Source organism: Musca domestica, unplaced genomic scaffold, assembly GCF_030504385.1.
Source record: "Musca domestica strain aabys unplaced genomic scaffold, Musca_domestica.polishedcontigs.V.1.1 7, whole genome shotgun sequence".
Lineage (NCBI taxonomy): Eukaryota > Metazoa > Arthropoda > Insecta > Diptera > Muscidae > Musca > Musca domestica.
The window spans coordinates 6855847-6874891 of record NW_026712383.1 but is presented as its reverse complement, the minus strand read 5'-3'; the positions used below and the strand labels follow the sequence as shown (position 1 = coordinate 6874891).

The window sequence follows — 19045 nt, the reverse complement described above, 5'->3', positions numbered from 1 at the left end:
TATTTTCGAAACAAGGGACATTTATGTCTTTGCCGCGGTTAACATTGTCATTTTTATAACCCTCCACCATACTATGACTTAACTTTGTCATTCCGTTTGAAACTCCTCAAATTACTCATGTCAGACCCAACAAAGTATATATATTCTTGATCAGCGTAAAATTCTAAGTCGATTTAACGATGTCCGTCTGTCTGTCTGTCCGTCTGTCCGTTTGGCTGTTGTAATCACGCTATCTTTCGAAGGAATTGAGATAGAAGGCTAAAATTTTGCACTTATGTTTATTTTTTCAGTAGGCAGGTTAAGTTCGAAAATTTGGTATTTGAAGTTCGAAATAAATACTACAGCCTAAGACAGAAAATTATCTGTGCAGGTCCACGTCTTTGGTGCTTTATTCACCGTAATTGTTTCAAGTTACGTATTTAGAGTTCGTAATGGGAACTATAGTCTGTGACAGAAAATTGTCTATGCCGGTCCAGGTCTTCGTAAAGGGCCCATATACCAGTACCTCCTTATATTCGGTATTTTGACGATTTTAGGTACAATACTCACCGAAATCGTTTGAGATGTCGTATTTCATGTTCGTAATGGAAGCTTCATATTATCTATGCAGGTCCAGGTCTTCGTATAACTCCGATATAACGGTACCTCCCTATAAACGATATTTTGACAATTTTAGCTACATTATTCACCTTTTATTTCAAATTTCGAATTTGAATATGGTAATGACTAATGACAAACAATGCCTATATAGGTCCACGTCGTATATACCCCAATATAACGGCTATATTCGGTATTTTTAAAATGTTAACAGAATTTTTTAAGGATTTTATTCCCAAATTCGTTCCAAATGGTGGAGGGTATTCAAAGTTCGGCCCGGCCAAACTTACTGCTTTTTAACTTGTTATACACTATTTTGAAGTAACTTTCAAATATTCAAATATTATGGAGAAAGTCTCCAACACGTTATTGATTCAAATTACAAAACCTGGACTGCACTATGCAGTTTAAGCAAGGACTTTCCAAAAATTTAATACCACTGCCACTTTTGCAAAAAAAGACTTCTTAAAATCGACCTTTTATGAAACGTACTCAATGGTGCTACATTTGGTAATGTGTGAAGAAATAGGGCTGGCATCCTCATTCCCGGCGAAGCGCTTGATTGAGGTGATCGACACTTTGGTATTTTTTACTGCCAACCTTGCTTTCCGAAATACTTTAGACACAACAGTCCAATGGATTGGTATCCAGAGATTTTGGTGGCCATTGTGCGCTGCAAATGAAGCGAGGGACCTCATTTTGTAACCATTCTTGGGTGGCGCGTGGTGAGTGCGATGTTGCCGAGTCCTGTTGCAATGTCCAAGTTCTGCGACTAATATGTTTGCGTGCCCAAGGCTTTAATACACTCTCCAGAATATTTTCGCGAAATACGTGATTAATAGCGAACCAAACAGTCACCATGGCCGGCGCTTGAGTTCTGGTGGCCAACCGAAGGTGCATATTTTCAGCTGACCTCTTTGGCAAGTAAACACGATCCACTATCATTTTTTTTACAAAATGCTGGACAACGAATGTTTTCTCATCGGAGAAAACCAAATTCGGCAGTTCACCACTTTCGGCCAAGCAGAGCAACTCTTTAAGTTCTTGCATTTTTTGGAATTTCAATGGCTTTACCCCGAGGCGGGTTTCGATCAAGTCGCTTCTTTACTTTTCGAACCATTTCCGCTGATATTGCTGTTTTCTTCCGTTCACTTCCGATGATACGAGACACAAAAGATTTATTCACATTCAAATGCTGGAGTGTTCTAACGATAGACACTTGAGGTTTTCCAGCCAAATATAAAGAAATCACACTTGAATTTTATTACGAATAACTTTTTTTTGGAAAATTTTCACTAACATGCTTTTGTACGCTTGTTAACAATATAATGAGCTGTCACTGGAATAAGTTTAACAGCTGTCGGACGAGTGGCTTAGAAATGACAGCAGTCTGAAGTTGGTTGTGGTTTTTTTTATCTCACCATGTATATAGATATATATTATTCTCATAACATATTACCTCAATGTTTATTAAAGGCTATGTTATAAAATATGCCAAGCATATGTAAAGTGGTGTTTTGTTCATAACAATTTTCGTAGCATACTTTCAGGAGATACAAACAATTTTTCAACTAAAAAGTGGTAGTTACATATGTTTATCTTATGGTATTGTATGTTTTGTCAGGTATAGTATGACTTTAGGTTTAATTTGGTTGGCAGCGCCCAGACCCGACCATATATCAGTAAATCAAATTTCATCGGAAAGTAAACTTTTGATATACTGTTTGATATTAGATTTATAATATAGAAAAATTATCTAGAGTTTGAAATAATATAAATTTGTTTAATTTTTAATGTTAAGTTTAATTTTACATTCCCATGAACTCATCGCAAGATTTTCAATCTTTTTTTTAATATTTTTAAATAATTTATATAATTTAAAATTTTCCTTAAATAATGCATAGCAAAAAACGAACACTCACCATCAAAATACACGATATGCCAAATGGATAACACCACCATGTTTCCAGTGTTATTGTTGTTGTATTACTATATACAATGAATAGGGCGTCAGTGCACAGTTTGATTAACAGCAGGCAGCCAGTGCGATACAATAGACCAATTCTGGAAAGAGGAGTTGTTGGTTTTTTACTGTTTTGGTTGTATTGTTGTTGTTTTTGTCAGTCAGAAGTGAATGAAAATAAAATTGTTATACATTTTTTTGTATTATTTTGTATACGAAGTAAGTGTTAAAGTTAATAACTATAAACAAAAGATAAAAAATAGATATGTATGAGTTGGTGGCAGTCTCTGTGTGTGTCCCAATGAACATTTTTAGAGGAACCATTATCATTTTATATTTTTGTGAGTTTTAACTAATAACACTGCAGTATGAAGTAGAAGAGAATGTGGAAAGTTGGTTTTTAGCTCAATTCGGTTTTATGTGCCAAAATCCATCTATTCCATTTTTTTGGGCTTATTCAGTACATAAACCTGAAATCAGATTAAGGAGCTACATCCAAAACTGAACTAATATCGACAAAATTTGTCAGAGATATTTCCGGGCTGTAACTGGTAGCTCGTACGGAATATCTGTGGTGTCGAGTGCATATTACGGAGACCCATGTATGAGTCTTATCCGATTTGTTATTTCAAAACCGCTCAGCCGTGTGGTGTAGGGTATGAGAGTCAGACTTTATCTTTATCTAATAGTGACACTCGGAGAATTTTTTTATATTTATCAAGATTTTAGACCTTAGGAGTGGAAAATGATGAAAATCGGATTAATATATATTTTTCGCCCTTGGTGAAGAAGGTGCCATAGGTATTGGTCAACATTGCCGATTTTCGACACTCATCTAAGTCAGAAAAGCATTTTTTTTACAAATTTTATTAATTAGTCGATTTTTAAAGACGAATATTAAAAATTTCATACATGACGATCTGTGATATTTTCCATGTTATAGTTAACGAGAGCACCGATATAAGTCCCACATTAAACTGTGCCCAAGGGTTCAAAAGTTTCCTCACAGTTTTTGCTGCTGAACTCTTGTCTTCGAGGGGTCGAAACGTTCAATCTAGGTTATAGAAGTTGAAAAGGTTGAAAGGTCTCCCGTCTATGAGTTTGGCACATCGAAAAGTCTGAGAAGTAGCACCTTCTAGTTTCTGATCTGGTTTAGCTGTAGCCGAAACTTCTCATCACATTTTTGTATGGACGAAAGGACGGCTTGTTGCTTTTGGGACACAGAAAACCCGCCGGCATATATTGAAAAGTGGATGTACCCAAATTTTTTTCCTTATAGAACTTGAGTTGAACTTGGCGGATTTCTGGTGTTTAATTCTCAGTAAGTTCGAAATAAATACTACTTTTCGCAGAAGCCATTAGCCACACCAAATATGATTGATGAGACGCTTAACCCATTGCGAAACGCGTCGCATAATGGTAAGTGTGTGATAGTTTTTATCTGGCATTCATTTTCACTGCAAAGTAGAGATCATTAACCTCGCCTTTTCTTAAAGTGAAATTTGATTAAGAATATTCTTGCCTTCGACGTCACCCGCTTTAAACTCTGCTTTGAAGCAGAATTCAGCATAATTCACATAAAGAACCACTTTCAACCTTAAATGTGTATTTGATATTTATAAATTCCTAGCGTTTGGCTAAAATTAAGACTTTTTGTGCTAAAAGGGAGTTGTTAACCATATTCCGAAAAAATGGATAAATTATAAAAAGTCCTCTTTGTTGACTCGGAATTATTAAAAAATTAAATGTTGAAGCACAGTGTAACGTAAATATAGATCTTATGGTTGCGGCAACTTGTAGTGAATCTTTGGTGAAAATATGATTAACATTAATGTCATCATCCTCAAACGATGTTGTATGAGACTATTTTGAATTAACTCAGATGGAGTGCTATTTTTATACCCTCCACCTTACATAGTATGGAGGATACGATATCGTATAACCACCATATATCTGTACCTCCCGATATACGGTATTTTGATGATTTTAGCCATATTTTTAAATGGAATTACCTAAAGTTTTAGGAGTTCTCTGTGAGTGATTTACTCCCAGAAAGAGAATTTTCTATATAGGTCCACGATATCGTATAGCCCACATAGAACGTTACCCCCGATATTCGGTATTTTGATGATTTTGGCCATACTTTTAATGGAATCTGAAAATTTACACAAGGAGTTCTCTCTCAGTACTTTACCCCCTGGAAGAGAATTGTATATATAGGTTGTATATGTAGGTCTACATTTTAGTATAGCACCCATATAATGCTACCCCGAGATATTCGGTATTTCGCGGCACTATTCACCTGAATTGCGTCAAATTTCCTGTTTGAAGTTCGTAATGGGTACTAAAACCTATGACGGAAAATTGTCTATGCAGCTCCACGTCTTAGTATAGCCCCCATACAACGGTACCTCCTTTTATTCGATATTTTGATGATATTAGCGACATTATTCACCGGAATAGTTTCGAATTTCGTATTTGAAGTTCGGAATCTGTAGTACAGCATATGACAGGAAATTACTTATCCAGCACCATGTTCTCTTATAGTCCCCATATAAATGTTTTGATTTGAGCGGTATTTTTAGACTGATTTTTTTTTTAGATTTTCAAATTCTTTCCGAATGGTGGAGGGTATAAAAGTTCGGCCCGTTAGCTCTAAAACGTTTTACCGACATTGCGGAAAATGTTGGTGTATTCTGAGTTTTATTGTAGAATTGTGTGCTTAACAACTTTGTAGAGTATTCAGATCTGATACGAATTTTAACAGAATTTAATTTGGCTTAAAACGACTTAAAAAGTATCAGCTAGTTTTGCCCACAGATGTATACCCTCAGCCTATGTCCGTTTATAAGTTTGATACACACATTGCGATGAGCCATGTTTGGACTACTTCATCCACTTACCACTTATTCTGGTAGGAGTGGGTCGAAAACAGTCTCATATTCTCATCAAATCTCTGGTTGTGTAAAACTTCGAGATTTACTTAGTCCAAAGAGAATTACTGACATGTTCCGCAGGTAGCTGAAGAAATGGTCCGCTATATTCTATCTTCCCACCAGATATTGTGTTTCTAGATGTATTTGGATGTGAATTTTATGAGCTTTATTTTTACTCAATATTTTGACCCTTTGTGAGGAAGGTACTTGAAAATCTTGACTACTAGAAATAGTTAAACAGATATTACCCATCTCCGAACTAGATCTAAGTTTGACAGTAATATTACGATATGCCAAGTTTGGATACTCCCTTCGAGAGTTATCGTGCACACCAGCCTGCAAGGCAGACAGATGGACGGACGGACACCACTAGGTCGATTCCAAATGCCCTGAAACGGATTTGGTCGAAAGGGTCCACTATTTCGATGAGGTACGTTTTGGTTGTATTAATGTCCGCGCTTGTGTCGAAGACCGAAAATTCATGGATTACAAGGAATTTAACCTCGAAAATTCATATTCAAATTCAAAAATGTATTCATATAAGGATCTTTTTCATTATATTTTGATTATCCACGATGTAAAGTTTTAAAACGTCGATGCACGCGTCTCATATTTTTTGCCTTACTTTCTAATCTATTCGGATTTTTTCCCGGAATTTTAAGAAAAATTGAATTCTTTCGTATAAGTTTTTTTCGTCATCTGTAAGAGAAACAACTTCAAAATTTCGGACGAATGGTGATAAAAACAAGAGCATTGAAATGTCGTCTTTTAGAAGTACGAAAAATACTATAATGTGCAAAATTATTACTGAGCGATTTATATCCGCTTGAACTTTGAAATTTTGCATGAGGCCAATTCTGCAGTGCAGATATTAAAAATAGTAATTTTTAAGACTTTACACTTCGATGGTAAAAAGTGTCGTAATATTGTTTTGAAATCAAAAAAATAAAAATATAATGAAATATTGTTTTATTTTTTTAGGAAATGTTGTTTAGATATGTTCACTGGGTTGCACACACAACCTACTCAACTCCCACCACTTACCTTTGTCTCATCGCTGTATTGAATTTATCTAGTTGATGCTGTTGATGTATTGGTGTTGACTGTGGCGGCGGCTGTTGTTGTTGTTGCTGCTGATGTGGCAATGCCATGGCATTGTTTGGGCCACGACGATTTTTATGCCACAGCCATAAAAGTTTTTTGATTAAAATCGCAAATAGGGCAAAGAATAACAAAATGAACAAAATATCAACGCACAGAAATAAAATAAAACTTAAGGATGGTCCAATCATGCCGGCAGTCGACGAGGACGAGGATAACATGGAGTCAGCAGCAGAGGATGATGACTGCGATGATGAGAATGTGGGTGACCATAAAGTAGCTGGCGAGGTATAGGATGTGGCTCCCATATCCGCACTTTGCATTGTGGTCGTGGCATTAAATTCCAACACACTATCGCCATTGCTTAGCAGAGGTGGGGGTGGTTCGCTGCCCAGTGTTGTTGGTGTTAAATGGCTGCGTAATTGTGTGAAACCATCTGTAATTGTTGTCGTTGTTGCGAACGATGATGTTGCTGTTGTTGTGCCATAAGCGGCTGCAGCGGCAGCAGCAGCTGTTGTGGACATGGTTACTCCTGCTGCTACTCCTCCTGATGAAGTCATGGAATGGCTCATAATTTCCAGCCACCAGTTCTGTGGCCATTTACCGTTAATTGTACAAATTAAAGGCGATGTTATCGCAAATAGTAACGGTAGTAACCAACTAATGCCAATGGCTCCTCTGACACCAGATGCGGCCATGGTCGTTTGTTTCCCAGCACCACCACCACCACCACTCCTGCTGCTACTACTCCGGGACATTGTCTTGCTAAATCTTGCCGGTGGCTTCAACAATGCCGATGCCGAACGTCTTAGCAGGGTATGCTGTGAATTGCCATCATTGCGCGATGTGTCCGAATCTTTCCGGGCATTGTGAACCGGCGTTGTAGTGGTGCCACTAATTTGGGTGATACTTATGTTATTGCTGCTGGCCAGCGAATCAGATGTTGCCGATGTTGATGAGGCCGACAATGGTGTTGTGGCCTTTTCCTGGTCCATTTTGGAGTGTTTGGTTTTCTTCAGTGCCGTAGTGGTTGCTTTTGTTGTTGCCGATGGGGTTTTGTGTGGCGGCGATCCACTGGCCACGGTGGTCATTATGTTACCGGTGTTACCAGCTTTTGTCGTTGTTGCAGAATTTGTTGCGGATTTCTTATTTAGTTGATGCTGTTGTTGTTGTTGTTGTTGGTGGTGGTGCATTACCTTTTTCGGCACCAATTCCGAGTGTATCACTAATGCAATAGCAATTAGTGTAGAGATACCCAAGAGCAGCAATGATGCCAGTGATGAACTAATTACCGGTTGCCAGTTCTGTGAAAGAGACCGAAAACAAAATGGGAGAAATGAGACCAGTAATTAAATAAATAAAATGGGTGGGTAATTGAAGAAAACAGGGATTTACAAAGGGAAGAACATAATGATAACCAAAAAGGGACATAATTTCGAGGATACAATTTTTTCTATTCAAAAAGTTTATCCAAAGATAAAAAAGAATTATCCAAGGATGATTTTATTTTACGGAAAAAGAGTTTATCCAAGGATGATTTTTTTTAATATACCGCAAAAGACTTCATTCACTCATGAATTTTTTCCCATACGGAAAAATAGTTCATCCAAGGATGAATTTTTTCCTATACGGAAAAAGTATTCATCCAAGGATACATTTTTTTCCTATATGGAAAAAGAGTTAATCCATGGATGAATTTTCGTCCTATACGGAAAAAGAGTTCATCCATGGATATTTTTTTTTCGGATACGGAAAAAGTGTTCATCTATGGATGAATAGTTTTCCTATACGGAAAAAGGGTTCATCCATAAATGAATTTTTTCCTATGCGGAAAAAGAGTTCATCCATGGATATATATAGGCAAAAAGTTTCATTCATGGATGATTTTTTTTCCTAACTTTTTTTATTTTAAACGGAAAAAGAGTTAATCTGACTATTAATTTTTATACTCTCAACCATATGGCTAGACAGGGTATGTGTCATTTGATACGGCTAAAACGTGCCTCATCGAAATAACGGATGCCTCATCTCTTTGGACCAAAACCGTTTCAGAACATTTGTAGTCGATCTAGCGATCTCCGTCCGTCTGTCTGATTGGCTTGTGGTCACGAAAACTCCCAAAGCAGTATTCGATTTGGCCCAAACTTGATACATCGTAATAAAATTATCAAATTTAGATCGAGTTCGGACGTGGGCAATATTGGTCCACGCTTTCTGATATCTCCCAAAAATGCCCAAAATTAAAAAAAAATATATATTTTACTGCAGGATAATCCGACTTTGCTCCAACTTTGCAAATCCTTACACAGGGTGAGATAAAAAAGCTGCAACCAAATTCAGACTGCTGTCATTTCTAAGCCACTTGTCCGACAGTTATTAAAATAATTCCAGTGACAAAATTTTCCAAAAAAAAAAGTTATTCGTGATGGAATGCAAGCGTGATAGTGTGATTTCTTTATATTTGGCTGGAAAACCGCAAGTGGCCCGACGTCAAGTAGTGCACAGAAGAAAACATCAACATCAGCAGAAATGGCTCGAAAAGTAAAGAAGGGAATTGATCAAAACTTGAGTCGCAGTGGCTGAAAAATGGCTCGTGAGCTGAACATATCGCATTACTAGATTCGGCAAATATTGGAAAATCAGCTCGGGGTTAAGCCATTGAAATTCCAAAAAGTGCCAGAACTTACATCGCAACAGAAAGAAATAGACTCAAAAGAGCTAAAGAGTTGCTTCGCTTGGCCGAAAGTGGTGAACTGCCGAATTTGGTTTTCTCCAATGAGAAAACATTCGTTGTCCAGCAGTTTGTAAACAAACAAAAGGATCGTGCTAACTTGCCAAAGAGGTCAGCAGAAAATGTGCAAAGGTGACCAATTCGGACAAATGTAAACTTATTTTAAAATTTTAAGCTATATCCGATATTTTTTGCTTTCATTCAATAAAATTTAAAAAAAAAATATTTAAATTACGGCGTTTGACTTTTTTACAGTTTTTTGATCTCACCCTGTAGTCGGTCCCGCCCGACTTTTGACTTTTCCTTATTGGTTTAAAGATGGAAAATAAAAACAAAAATTATTTTTTTTAGCATAAGACACCTGGCTGGCTCGATTTAAATTAGAGATGATCATACTTTGGACCAAACCGAGTACTCATAACCAAGCAGATAGGCGGACACCGCAATGGGTTATTCCAAAAAGACATAGGGTCTAAAACCATTATTTCGACACATTTGTGATACCTTACAAACTAGGCTCGTTTTTGAATGCGCATTAAAAGGATATAATATATAGGAGGTATATCGTCCCCTTAATTGATTTCTGCTAAATTTGGCAGAGGAAGTAGTTTCTAAGCCGATACTCAGCAAAATCCATCCTATTTGGGCTGATATTACCCTTTTCAGGCACAATAAACTTGTAATCGGATAGAGACACATAATGGAGTTATATTCACATCTGAATCGATCTTTATAAAATTTAGCAGAGGTATTTCTATTCTGTCCAAATATAGCTTTTGCAGAGACATATATATGAGACCTATAGCGGTATCGTCACTGATTTTCATCAAATTTGAAGTGCTTGCTTCTACGCTGAATTCGGTCATATGTTCCAAAATTCAATTCATTAAATTTTCACCAAATGTGACATAAATGTTTCTAGGCCCAATATGGTCGTATGTGCCAAATTACGTCCTATTTGTATTAATATTATATATTTGGAGCACAATAAAGGGCACATCGGACGAAGACATGTATGAAACGTTTTCTAAAATTTTGGCCGATTATCTCCAATTTCAATAGGGGTCAAACTTTAACATTTTCTAAAAATTATCACAAATCTCATATAAAGTGATGGAAGTATGCAATATAGTCCAAACCCGGCACGTCCCAATATTTATATCATATTTATTAAGGTTCGATACGAAATATTGGCGCATTCCGTCGGAAGCTTCTCCATAAAGGGTCATAATTTGAATAATCATAACAGAAGTCAAAATATATTTAAATTATCGAACATTGGCTGTGGGTATACATCTGTCGGCAAAACCAACTGATACTTTTTAAATTGTTTCCTATACGGAAAAAGAATGAACTACGGTTTTTTTCTAATTAAGGAAAATTCTTCAACATTTTCTCATTCTTTATTCCAAATTTAAAAATGTTATTTATATGCCGTTAATTCCATTTGCCACTCATCATTTTCCCATAAATATTTTATTACCTTGTCTAATATCGTGATAATAATATTATTTTGTTACATCCCCTTTTAAGTACTACCCACTTCTTTTATGGCTTTATTTCTCCAAGACTTTAAAGCGTTTTAATTGCGTAAACGATAATTTTTCAACGGAACAAATATTTTTCCAAATGACCTTCGCTTATAAATCAAGCTTAGCAAACCTTTATGGATGTCTTTCACATCATTAACTGTAATGTTCCTCGTTTTATACGCTTCTCAACAATTAGTGATAAATCCTTTTAACGGCAACCGATAAATAAGTGCTACCCAGTTGATAAGTAAAAAAGAAGACTGGTTTATTGGCCAATTTATTTTGCTTCAGAAAATTTGCAATGACTTATTTTCCTCGCTGAGGCTTAATTGTTATGGCAATGGAAAAAATTGGGAGAAATGATTTGTAAGTTTGGGGGAATGATAGAAAAGTGCTTAGGTGGTAGAATGAACATTGGAAAAATTTTGAACTCGAATTTTTTTTTAATTTATTTTCATGTTGCCCTGTATCATTCATATCCCATAGCTGAATGAAGAGACACATTATCAAGGCCATGTATGAATATTTATTCAGGAATTTCATTAAAATGTCATTATGTCTTAAAATGCTCGCAAAAAAAAGACAAAACCGTAAGAGAACAATTAATCTCATCTGAAGAGCAAACATAATTATTTGTTTGTTTTATTAATTTGCTTTCGCATGCTTTTTGCTACTTTTCCGTCCTACTGAGATTCCCTTCGACAGCCATGTGAGTAAATATTTCTCTTTGGCATAATTTCAGAGATTTCATGAAAATGAATTCTTAAGTGACATAAATCACTTCTCCGAAACATGTCTGAAAATTTGTTTGTTCTTCTTGAAAGTAGAGCTTTTTTGTTCGATTATGTACGAGTAATGCAATATTCTAGGAATTGAATAATGAGTTTTTCATGGATACATGTAACAAATTCTTCCCTATAATTTAATGAACATATTATAAAAAAAATTTGGAGGCTGTAATAATTTTTGCAACAAAAAAGAAAAAAAAAAAAAGAAAAGTCGTTAAAAATTCTGTTCAAATCTTAAAAATACCGAATGTAGCCGTTATATTAGGGCCTATACGATGACGTGAACCTGCATATGCAAAATACCGAAAATAGGGTGGTACCATTATATGGGGGCTATATCAAAACGTGGACTTACACAGACAATTTTATGTCATCGGCTGTAGTATCCATAACGAACTTCAATTACCAAATTTGAAACAATTCCGGTGAATAATGTCGCTAAAATTATCAAAATACCGAATATCGCGAGTTTCCGTTATATGGGGGATATACGAAAACGTGGATCTGCATAGACCATTTTCTGTGTTAGGCTGTAGTATCCATTACGAACTTCATATACCAAATTTGAAACATTTAAGGGGAATAATGTCGCTAAAATCATCAAAATACTGAATATAGGGAGGTACATGTAGGTCCACGTTTTGATATAGCCCCCATATATATCAAAACGTGGACCTACATGGCATATTTTCAACACAAAAGTCCTGCAGACATAATATCCATTTGAGTACAATTTTATCAACCTACTTTATTTCGTTTGGAAGCTAGAGTGATTTCCACAGACGGATAGAGGGATAGACGGACGGACATCGGCAAGTCGATATAGAATTTTATGCTGATCAAGATATTGTAGGGTCTAAAATGTATTTTCGAGGTGTTACAAACGGAATGACAAACTTAATATACGCTCCCTACAATGGTGGAGGGTATAAAAATATATTTCCCGCTCAATTTATAGAATTTAGTACTTTTCGTACACTAGTTAGCACGCCGTCACAAACACTGTCCACTTTCTAAGCAATAGTTATCCTCATAGCCAAATTATTAAGTTCAGCTCTTTTCCTTTTTTTTATAAACAATATAGTACCATTTAGTACTTTTCGTCTACTATTTCGCTTTTCCAAATTGACCTCCTTATCTAAACACGTCACACAATATTCACAATACCAGCAGTTTTCCCACACCCCATACCAAGTTTAGTACCTTTCGTACATGGTACAGTACGCTTTTCCAAATTCGCCACGATATCTAGGCGTTAAGCATTTTCAATGATCTCACTACCAACAAGTAAAAAAGTATCGGTCAGTTTTGCCGACGGATGTATACCCTCAGCCGTCTTCACCCTCTATGGAGTGGGTTTTGAAAGAATGGGTCAATATTGGTCATTTCGTATCGGACCTAAATAAATATGATATAAATATTATAATAGCAGATGGATAAATCAATTGTAAAGAATCGCTGAGTTGCTTCGCAATTTATGACAAATAAAAATATTGAAAATTGCGTCCCTTTGTGGGTGACGTACCAGCAGGTGTTCGCAGATATATAGCATCTTCACAACAGATCTGATGTTAGCAAAAATGCTTGTATGTGTGAAATTTGAAGAGAGTTGGATCCTTATTTCAGTTTCTTTGAGCGTTATGTTTTTCAAAATTAGATTATTGCTTCCCATTCTGTGCAGAAAATATATATTTTTAAAATTTCGACCATTTGTGGGGGTGGTACCAGAAGAAGTGGACCGATATACTCCATCTTTACACCAGACCTTGGGCTAATAAAATGATTGGGATGTGTGAAATTTAAAGACAATCAGACTCTTACATCACATTTTATGAGAGTTGTAATTATTCAAAATTTCGGCCATTTGTGGGGGAGGTACTTGAAGGAGTGAACCAATGTTGTCCATTTTCGCACCAGACCTAGCACTGATGCAAATTTTAGGATATGCAAAGTTGGAGCAAAATAGGATAATCGTTTCTCTTTCTGTGCAAAAAATATATTTTTTGCAAATTTCGGCCTTTTGTGGGGGAGGTACCAGAAGGAGTGGACCGATATTGCTCATCTTAACACCAGACCTTGGGTTAATATAAATATTGGGATGTGTGAAATTTGAAGCCAATCGGACTCGTATATCATATTTTATGAGAGTTGTAATTATTCAAAATTTTGACGATTTGTGGGGGAGGTACTTGATGGAGTGGACCGATATTGTCCATTTTCACACTTGACCTAACACTTACGCAAATATTGAGATTTGCAAAGTTGGGGCAAAATCGGTTTATCGCTTCTCTTTCTGTGCAAAAAATAAATTTTTTGAAAATTTTTACCTTTTGTGGGGGAGGTACTTGATGGAGTGGACCTATATTATCCATTTTTGCACCTGACCTAGCACTTACGCAAATATTGAGGTTTGCAAAGTTTGAGCAAAATCGGATTATCGTTTCTCTTTCTGTGTAAAAAATATATTTTTGTTAAAATTTCGACCATTTGTGGGGGAGGTACCAGAAGGAATGGACCGATATATTCCATCTTAACACCAGACCTTGGGTTAATATAAATATTGGGATGTGTGAAATTTGAAGCCAATCGGATTCGTACATCATATTTTATGAGAGTTGTAATTATTCAAAATTTTGACCATTTGTGGGGGAGGTACTTGATGGAGTGGACCGATATTGTCCATTTTCACACTTGACCTAGCCCTAACGCAAATATTAAGATTTGCAAAGTTGGAGCAAAATCGGATTACCGTTTCTTTTTCTGTGCAAAAACTAAATTTTTTGAAAATTTCGAACTTTTGTGGGGGAGGTACCAGAAGGAGTGGACCGATATTGCCCATCTCCGAACTCGATCTAAGTTTGACAAAAATATTACGATGTACCAAGTTTGGACCAAATCGGATACTCCCTTCGAGAGTTATCGTGCGCACCAGCCAGCCAGACAGACAGACAGACAGACGGACGGACGGACGGACGGACATCGCTAGATCGACTCCAAATGTTCTGAAATGGATTTGGTCCAAAGGGACCTAGGGTCTAAAACCGTTATTTCGACTAGGCACGTTTTGACCGTATCAAATGATATATACCCTCTGTAGCCATATGGCTGAGGGTATAAAAATCCCCTATTCAAGTTCTATTCATACACTATATAGAAAAATTTGGTACCTTTTGGTACATTTCGTACGAATTTTCAAAACCAACTACAAATCTCAACCCCGCCCAAAAATTTCAGATTTTCACGCTCTATCTTCTCCAAGCAAACAATTTGGTTCCACAGCTCCATCCGTTCACCGACATTCAAATTGTACCAATTCCAACAATTCAACCCTACACACTAACATTGACAACAGTTCAAATTTCAGCTCCTAACGTCCACACAAAACCAAATTGTACCAAACTCAATACCTTTTAGTACAGTTCTCACATTTAGCACACATTTCCAGAAACACTTCTTTGTGTCAACCTCATTTCCCAAACCTGGCCAAATTCCAAGATTTTAAGTCTGTTAGTTCGCATAATTCCAAATGGTAAAAAAGTTATTGCCTTTTAGTACTTGTGATTGTTTAAATTTCGAAAACAATGTTGTTGAAACTATCCTAAACCCAATCAGCGACCCATTTCGATTTTTTAATCGTAACACTATTTAGTCTCCATATGTAAACTATTGAAACCAACAGTGACCTAAATATCAAATTTCAGAATTTCAGCTCCTTCCCTTCACCCAATACCAAACTTAATAACTTTTCGTACACGTATCTAAAACAATCCACATATCGCAATCCTAGACACCAATAGCGATCCAAAATTAGTGTCATTTCCAAAATTAGTGACATTTCCAAAACCACCCCCAATATCAAATTTGCTACCATTTATTCTTTTCGTATAGTTAAAGTACATCTATATCTCAATTGCAGACACTAACAGGGCCCTAAATATCAAATTTGAGAATTCTACCTCTATCCCTTCCTTAGCAATACCAAATTTAGTACTATTTAGTACTTTTCGTACAATGATAGTACATTTTTCCAAAACAACTTCCATATCTCAATTGCAGGTACCAACAAAAGACCTTAATATATAATTTGAGAATTAAAGCCTTATCCCTTCACCTAAAACCAAATTTAGTACTATTTATTAATTTTTGTACAATTAAAGTACACATTTCCGAAACCACCTCCATGTCTCAATTCCAGATACTAACTCAATATCAAATTTGAGGATTTCAGCTATATTCTATCAGCTCTATTTTTTAACCTATTACCAAATTAAGTACCATTTGGCACTTTTTGTGCAAATACAGTAAGCTTTTTCGAACTACCCCCATTGTTTCAAATTTCATATTTAAAACTCGTAATGGGCAAAAAAATCGTATGCAGGTCCACGTCTTCGTATAGCCCCCATGTAACGGTATTGGAAGATCTTACTAGGTATACAACCAATGACAAAAAATTTCGTAAGCTGGTCCTTGTCTTCGTATAATCCCCATATAACGGTTTTCATTTAAGTGGTAGTTTTCGGATTTTTTTTTTTCAAATTTCAAGTTCTTTCCAAATGGTAGAGGTATGGTACTTTTTGAATATTTTTAGTACAATATTTCAAATACTTAGATAAATCTTATCTTTACTCAGTAGAGTGGTCTTTATTTTAAATACCAGACTTCTAAGTCTATCTGATTTATAAATATCTATAAATATTTAGAGTTTTTTGTACTTTTCGTGGTACTTTTTGCATCATATTAGTACAATTTTTCGAAAACTTAGACAAATTTGATCCCTGTTCACTAACAGATTTCTCAGCCTAAATAACATAATTATTTAGAACATTTTAGTACTTTTTTTTTTCTTATTTAGTACGATTTTCTCCATTTGGGAGTTGATAGGTCTGTCAACTAGCCAGTGACCTTACTACCCTAGCATAGCATTTTCGCCTCAGCAGATTCTTTTTTTTTTGTTTTTTTTTTCCAACTGTCATGGAAATTCACTTGGAAAATTCCTTTTGCTGACAGGACGTTAAGAAATAACTGCCACATATTTCTGTTTGTTTTCTTTTCTGGCTTTCCACAAAATGTAAATCTGTTGACATTTAATTTTCATTTACATATTTTCTTAATTTCGTGGAAAAATAACCATTGGAAAATTCCGTTTTCGGAATTCATACGGCCTTGGGGGCATATAACTTTCAACAGGTTAAAAATTACTTTTGTATGCATTGTTGTTACTTCAAGGTGAAATTGAAGAATGTGGTGACTGGCATTCGCAGGGTGGGAGGGAAGGAAACCATAGTAAATATAAAAACAAAAGAAACGGAGAGTCTTGAGATTTGTTCTTCTTAGCCGTTGGGTTAAAACAGCATTTTAAAATTGTGTTTTATTTAAGGCTTGGCAGTTTTTTATAATTACAGAAATGTTTTGACAACCATGATCCCCAGGAAATAGTCCTCTCTCTCTCTCGGCAATTTTCCATACAAAAAATGTTATTTATTTGTGGAAAGTTACAGTTCACAAATTGTAAAATCAAAACTGAAATACACTTCCAAAACATTTCATTCATTTCAATTTAGCCATTGACCTTGGGGACAAAATGTGTATTTGAATGTGTCGGGGTTTTTTCAGTTTTGTTGATTTTCTGTTCTCGAAGTAAATTCAAATAATTATTTAGCAGATTATCTTGGGAGTTGTTGTTTGTGTGTGTGCGTATTTCTGCTTGAGTATTGGTGTGACCACAAATACACACACACCCACACATTTTCTCTAAATATTTATTCAAAAAGTTAAGTTTTGTAATTTAGAAAAATTCCATTCAATTGTTGACATTAACATTTGGCCTCTCACCGTGGGGGTCAAAAGTTAAACCCACCGACGACGATGATGATGACGACGTCGGAGACGATGATGATGTTGGTAATGGACTTTTGAAATTTTTAAAGTTTTGATTGAGACAGGTTTTGGGATTTTAGATTTTTATTATGAATGATGGGGGGTAAATTTGCAGTTAACTGAATTAAACACTTTTCAAAATTTTAAAATCACTCAGGAGAGTGAAGAATTATAAAAACGGATAGGGTTTGATGGAACTTTTGGCATCTTAATTTGGAGAACAGATACAATTATACCATGTGTAAATTTATTGAAAATTAAGCTGCTAAAAACTTTATTATCGCACTTAATTTTAATGGCGCCCAACATGAAAAACAATACTTAGTAATCTTAACATGCGTCTATCCATTATGAAAATGGTAGTCGGGTCATATAAAAGATCAAAATCTGGAGGCCAACCGTAATATGGGTTCCATATAAATTTTTGAATCGGTGCATGTGGCTTTCCAAAACCATATCCTTATAAGACCAATACTTCCAAACTTAATTCTTACACCAAATTTCAAGATTTTAGTTCTATCTTTTCACGCAATAGGAATTGGAGAAGGTTTATTGCTATTCAGTACTGTTTGTGCAATTATAGTTTAAATATCCTTTAGTACTTCTATCCTAAACTCCATCAGCGATCCTAATTCCAATTCTCAGAATTCTACCCTCTTTCCCTATGCATCCCTATACAATAGATTTGATTTCTAGTGTTTTTTAGTAGACTTATAGTTCCAATTTCGAACACCTTGTCCTGCCTCTCTCCTCCCTTCATTCACAATTCCAGTATTCCAGCATAGCCCGATTCATCTGGAGTTAAATCAATCAGTCTGTTATTGAAATCTTTATGTAAAAGAGTAATGAAATATCTGAGTGACTGACCGAGAATCAACGGCCAGATGAAACGACTAGAGCTAGAATATTAAAATTTTGACGAGGGTTAGTGTTGGTGCGTAGGCGTGCAATAAGGCTGTGGTTTTGGAAATACGTACTAAGAGGGTACGAAAAGTACTAAAATTACTAAAAATTTGTATTGGATAAACGGAATGGGTTAGAAAATTAAAATATTGAGAGTCACTGATGGAGTGCAAAGTGTTTTTTGGAAATTTAAACTCTAAGGATACGAAAAGTTTTAAAACGGTACTATACTTCAATAATTTGTACCATTTGGTGTTATATGAACGAATAGAGAAAAACATTTTAAAATGTGTATTGGGGTCCCTGTTGATAGTAGGTTCGTAATAAAGAGGTGGTTTTTGAAATATGTACTACAAGTGCACGAAAAGTACTAAATAGTACTACTTTTGGTACAATTTGGCTTTGGGTAAACAGACAGTGCTGAATATCGTTGTTACGGAGTCCATATTACGGCTGTGGGTAACAAATATAACAAATCGGATGAACAGTATATATGGGAGCTATAGCTGTATCTGAACCGATCTTCACCAAATTTGACATACTAGCTTCTAGACTCAATTCGGTCGTATGTGCCAAATTACATCCCATTTGGACAAATATTAGACGTTTGGTGCACA

The 19045-nt window shown here is 35.7% G+C and overlaps 1 protein-coding gene across 1 annotated transcript in view; it reads right to left on the bottom strand.

The window, feature by feature from the left end:
* Nucleotides 1-19045, bottom strand: part of LOC101892624 (uncharacterized) — a 277791-nt gene that overhangs the window by 58234 nt on the left and 200512 nt on the right. The window contains exons 12-14 of the mRNA XM_059130222.1: nucleotides 6645-7901; nucleotides 6541-6578; nucleotides 2520-2661 (exon numbers count right to left, since the gene is read on the bottom strand). Of these exons, the coding sequence (XP_058986205.1) occupies nucleotides 2520-2661; nucleotides 6541-6578; nucleotides 6645-7901 (1437 nt within the window). The remainder of the gene's footprint in view (nucleotides 1-2519; nucleotides 2662-6540; nucleotides 6579-6644; nucleotides 7902-19045) is intronic.